This window comes from Mesitornis unicolor, unplaced genomic scaffold (genome assembly GCF_000695765.1).
Source record: "Mesitornis unicolor isolate BGI_N332 unplaced genomic scaffold, ASM69576v1 scaffold5211, whole genome shotgun sequence".
NCBI classification, from domain to species: domain Eukaryota; kingdom Metazoa; phylum Chordata; class Aves; order Mesitornithiformes; family Mesitornithidae; genus Mesitornis; species Mesitornis unicolor.
The window spans coordinates 1-6006 of record NW_010165642.1 but is presented as its reverse complement, the minus strand read 5'-3'; the positions used below and the strand labels follow the sequence as shown (position 1 = coordinate 6006).

Sequence of the window (6006 nt, the reverse complement as noted above, 5' to 3'; positions counted from 1 at the left end):
CATTCCTGCAGGCCATTATTGATACTCACACTTAAATGAATGCTTCAAAACGTTTTCAAGTTTTATGCACAAATTACAACAATCACTTTAGGGACACATGATCAAACAGTTTTAGGAAATCAAGAGCAACAGCTGAAAAATTAAAATACCGTGGGTAGCTGATGGTGGGAAGCTACGCTGTAGTCTTCCATACCATGAGCTGGGGCTGTATGAACTAATCCTGTTCCTTTTGCCATTGTCACATGATTTGCAGGCAACAGAGAAGAGACTCTGCCAGGAATTGTGGGATGAGCACAAGAACCATCTGCCAAATCTACACCTGCAGATGAACAAAAGCAGAAGAGAAAGTAAACAATTCATGCATTCAGCTTCTTTTATCAGAGAGCAGAAGTGGAATCAGCAAGTGTATACACAGGATGCTATTCAGATACACTGCTTCTTTATCTTGTTTGTGGGTCCCCATCCAGATACTGTCAAATTCTCCGCATTGTTAATCTTGCAAACAGGTTTTTTTCCCTTTGAAGAAAAAAGCTTTTCCTCCGCTTTAGACAGTATTCTGTTAATAGTTACATTCTACCCAGAGACACTCCACACATTTCCATTTCTTAAGAACCACTACCTCAGTGTTTTGGCAACACATCTCAATAATGATTTAATACGCTAAAAATCTTGAATTTGGCATCTATTCCTAGTTCTGCCACTAAGTACTAATAGTATCATAAATGATAATTAAAATTCTCTAAATTACGTATAAAGAGAGTACAGCGCAAATGAAGCTAGTGACAATTTAAGGTTAAAAAAAACCACTGAAGAAATCTTAGTAGTAAAGCCGTCCTGAAAGACTGAATGCTTCATATGACAAATTGAATTAATTGAATGCGTTCTTCCTAGAAGGAATATGTTTAGGTACATAAATACAGAAAGGTAACAAATATAACTAACTACTGAATACATGGGAAGATAAAGAACAGGTTCTAATACTAAGTTTCTTTTCAAGAAGGTCCAACCACACTGTTGTATGTCATCCGTAAATCATGTGATTCAAGAACCTGCGAGAGGAACACCTCCAGGTAATTCTATCATTACGTAAAAAGAAGATTATTAAGCAGAAAAGTGGATATTATTTATCCCCTCTGAAACAGGAGGCATGCAAAGACACCAAAACAACCTGAAAAGAAAAACTCATAGAAACCATCATTCTCGCCTCCTTCAGACGTGCATACTTCCAGCACTGAATCACTGACAAAGGCAAATGAATAAAGCTCACAAGTGACACATTAAATCTCAACTCAGAAGTCTGTCTGTTAAGAAATACCACTATGCGGTTTGTTAGGATGCAAGCTTACCCACTTTAGTTAGTCCATACAGACAACTGTCACCTGCAATACCTCAATACTCTTCATGGTTATGGTGAAGGCTTAAGACACCTCTTCAAGTTTTTCATTGTTAAAAGTAACATAACATGACAACGATGGCTGATAGTGCTACCAATTCTGCTACACGAGGTAACTGCAAAAGTTTTTGCAGAATTTAGCAATCAGCCAGTCAGCAAGCATATTTGTAATAAGCCCCTTGTTCTCATCATCAATGGATGAGAAAGACAGACAAACTGCACTCAGTGTAATTAAGCTTTTGATGCTGAACAGACTTCCACTCTATGTTTAAGTTACTAAAATCTGGATTCACATTTGGAAAAGTACTTTGAAATCTATGGATGAAAATTTGAGCTACAATACACCAATACTAAATCTGACAGAATACTACTCCTCTTTATATTATTTTAGTGAAGCATGTTCTCAAAATATAAACAAACTTGGTAATATATCAAAACGGAAGCAGTTTTCAGACACTAACAGGCAGATTTCTAAGCAACTTAAGATTAACAATATTAAAACTTACCTTTACATGTTGATATAACCTCAAATTGTGTGTCCAAAACAGCAGCTGTAGATTCAACTCTGTCTGCAGCCAGAATGAAGCGTTCACCAGTATTTATACATTTCACAATTGAATATCTACAATGCAAATATGTATTTGTGGTACTAAATAATTACAAACACCACAAAGCTACAAATTGTTTAAAAGCTCCATCTATAAGAGACAGCAAAATACGTTTTAAGATCTGCATGTCCAGTTCACTCTTAAATCTCAAAAGAATTTCAAAATAACATAACATCAGGAAGAAGAAATAACTTTCAAAAATAAAAACGAAAGCAGAAATTAATATATTAAGAGAGATAGAAAAAAAGTCTACAATCGTGTCACTTAAATCAAAACCAAAGCCAAAAACCCAAACCACAAAAAAGATGCTTTACATAAAATGTAATGATAGTTCAGAAAATTTTATGCTGCTAATAAATATTGCTAAGGACCGACGCAGATCACTGAACCAAGTTAAAGACACATACGCTGAATCTGGCATGTAACAAACTGCTTGATTGGCTGGAACAGTCCAAGGTTGCGTGGTCCAGACTAGCACACTAGCAGGCGAAGATCCATCTACAGATGAAAATTAGAAGTACTTTACTTACAGTTATAACAAAAGTAAAAGCTATCAGTTTAAAAATCTATACGAGGTCATACCTATCACAGAAGCCAGCTTAGGTGGTGACTTTAACAGCGGAAATTTCATATATATGGAACGACTGACATGCTGCTCATTGTACTCAAGCTCTGCTTCAGCCAACGCTGTTCTGGGTAGAAAGCAAACATGAGTTAACATATTTGAACATGAAAAGCTATTGACAGCCTTGCTAAATTTAAGACAAAATAGAACGTTGATTCTTACTTTGCTGAAGGAGACCAGAACACAGGTTTATAGTCCTGATAAATGAAACCCTAGAGAAAAAAGGGAGGGGAAAAAAGGAAGTGAGGAGAATCGAAACACATGACAAAACAAAACACACTTTCACTAAAGTTCCACATACCTTCTCATACATTTTGTAGAAGACTCTCAGCTGGTTCGCTTCATACTTTGGATCAAACGTACGGTAGCAGTTAGCCCAGTCTGCCATTATACCCCAACGAATAAAGGCGGATTTCTGTTTCTCAATTGCTCTTTCTGCAAATTCCCTGGCTGAAGAGAATAGTTCCATAAAGCATACGGTTTAGCCCACTAAGATCAATACAGTACCATTTAAAATACGCTACTGACATTTTTTAGAAAAGCCTGAGCCAAACATATTGGAACTGTGTACTAAGTACTCATATGTATTAAATAGATTATTATAGATTATTATTATGGCTCAAAAAAAAGTATTTCTGAGAAGCAGTTACATAAAACAAACTGCAAAGAGTAAAAAGAACCTGGAGCGGCACTTTCTGACTGATATGAGGACATAAAGCACAAGTAACTCGAGGACATAAACTTTCTTTTTAAGAAAGAGTGGAAAAAATAAGTATACTTTGTTATGATGAAAAACTTCTCAAAACGTATTCTCAAATAACATAAGAGTAAAAATTAACCACCTCTGTTGATGCTGATCCAAAAACTTTTCAATGCAACATGCATCTGAAAATAAGTTAGCCCATTTCATTGCTGCAATGGCAAGCTAAAGCAGCTGAATGTTGTTTTTCAATACACATGGTATTTGAAATTATTTTTTAGAAGTTTCCATACGATGCAGCCCTATTTTTATCACAGAATGGTTGCAGTCTCTGGACTCTGGAGGTCATCTGGTCCAACCCCTGCTCAAGCAGAGACTCTCAGTTTATGATGAACTTCTTTTTAGTGTCTCAGCAAATTCAGTCTTCAAAACCAAAAAGCACACTGCTCTGATAAATACCAGTTTCATGCTACAGTTACGCAAAGCAAAAATCCAAATCCTCAGTCCTTTTGCCCTTTTTAGACCCATGGTCAATGCTAAGCACGTTCATTACAGCAACAAATTAAGCCTGTGTTCAATTATCCCACTTCATGCAATTGCATCATACTCAATCTGCTTGGCAAATACATACACTGATCTCAGAAAATATCACCAACAGCTAACAGAAAAGCACCCAATAAAGTATAATAGCTATTTATAAAGCGCAAAACCCAAAAATATTCTGAGTAGGATGTACAAGTATTTAGGCCAACTTTTTCTATAACGATATTGCAAACAGTAGTTTACCTTTCTGCCTAACTTCCATTGGTGAAAGATTTTCAGCTCCTTTGATTTCTGACAACGCCTTCAACTCAATTGGCAATCCATGACAATCCCATCCTGGCACATAATGTACTTTATAACCTCTCATCACATGGAAACGATTAGTGATGTCTTTCAAAATCTGAAAAGACACAAGGGTGAGTTACAACTTTAGCTCCCCCATGTGGAACAGCTACATTATTAATTAAGACCCTCCTATTAAAAAAATTACATATGTAAAAGGCTGCATGATACATTTACATTTAAGACATATTTATGATTTTTTCTTGCCCATCATTTTGTACTTTGGCAGAACTTCAGAGGATCTCTGATCAAATGTATTCACAACCAATATAACTGAAAGATGCTGTCTATAAACTTGCAAGATTTGACACAAGCAAATCCTACTTGCTCTCATTTTTGAAACACAGAGCTGGATCTGCAGTGTTGGCCCAGTGCACATTATTGCTTTTTGATATAAGTGATAATCTACCAAAATTTGTCATTTTCAGAAGTCCAAGCTTTAGCACTAGTACCTTAAGCAGCTGTGCTAAGACATTTTAGTCTTTGCCACTTGGTAGCATATGTAATGGTGTCATTCTCAGGACTGAATCTAAACATATCCAAACATTATTATTATAAGTACTATTTTGAAGTTGAAATTTAGATTGTAAAAACTATCAATATTTAGCCATTGTTGTTCCATTGAAGATACCTAGATAAAATAAAATAAATCCAATATAACAAACTTACAAAATAGCCAAAGGAAAAATGAACAGCAAGACACAGCTCAACCATGCATTACAGTAACATTATTACACATACACATACACTCACCCACATGTGTATGTGTGATACATTCAATATACAAATAAAGTGTGCATTTAATATTGCTTAGGAATAAAGGCTGGACTTTCTCTAAAAAAAAAAAAGCTCTCTTTTTACTAAAACATCCAGCCTCATAAACCAGCACTCAGCATATAGGTACCACATACCAGTATATGGTATTTATGTCCTAGTATGGTATCTAAGTCACCATAGATTGATATGGTATCTATGTAACTGTGTAATTTTCTTTTTAAAATCCCTGTCTACCAAGGCACTGAATGCTTCAAAGTGTTATTGGTTTAAATGGGAAGGGAGAACACACAGCACATGATGAGAAATATTTACCACTTCAAAACAGTACAGTACGAACAAGTAAATATTTACTTTATTTAATGCATGGCCAACATGTGGGACTCCATTGGCATAAGGTGGTCCATCATGAAGACAAAATTCCTGCTTTGTTTTCCTTTGCCTTTGCCATGAATACAACTCCAAAAACCCACATTTCTGTGGAGAGAACAAGAAAACATCTAAATCATCACGGGTCTTTGCACTTCCAAAAGGTCTGAACTTTGACTTCATAGTAAAACATATATTCAAAACAAACACCAAGAGTTAACTTTTCTAACTCTGTAACAAAATATATTAGTAGCTTAACACTATAAAAAGCCCGAGGCAGGCATAATACTATGTCTAATATTGTTACTCTGGCTATCCACTATAAGGAGAGTTGTCACTCTTCCTCCAAACGAGCAATAACAAACTGGAGAGCATCCAGACTACAACTACAGCAATAACTAAAGATCCTGAGCTCTTCAGCCTTTTTCCCACCCCTGACTTCAGGCTGGCCGGGCTCCCGCGAAAGCCCAGACCTACAAGAAGTGAACCGCAGCAAAGGCAGGCCCCTAAACACACCCTCACCCTCCGTCCCGGGGAGAGCCAGCCCCGGCCGCTACCTGCTGGGTCTCCAGCTCAGTCTCGGGCTGCAGCCGCCCCGGGAGCTGCGCGGGGAACTGGCAGCGCGGCAGCAGCACCGTGTCCCGGTACTGGG

The 6006-nt window shown here is 37.0% G+C and overlaps 1 protein-coding gene across 1 annotated transcript in view; it reads right to left on the bottom strand.

The window, feature by feature from the left end:
• IARS2 (isoleucyl-tRNA synthetase 2, mitochondrial) overlaps positions 1-6001 on the bottom strand; it is a gene marked incomplete at its 5' end in the record, with an annotated part of 28182 nt that extends 22181 nt beyond the window's left edge. The window contains 9 exons of the mRNA XM_010194684.1: positions 150-319; positions 1900-2015; positions 2409-2499; positions 2584-2693; positions 2789-2838; positions 2928-3076; positions 4113-4269; positions 5340-5462; positions 5912-6001. Of these exons, the coding sequence (XP_010192986.1) occupies positions 150-319; positions 1900-2015; positions 2409-2499; positions 2584-2693; positions 2789-2838; positions 2928-3076; positions 4113-4269; positions 5340-5462; positions 5912-6001 (1056 nt within the window). The remainder of the gene's footprint in view (positions 1-149; positions 320-1899; positions 2016-2408; positions 2500-2583; positions 2694-2788; positions 2839-2927; positions 3077-4112; positions 4270-5339; positions 5463-5911) is intronic.
• Between the last annotated feature and the right edge of the window lie 5 nt (positions 6002-6006).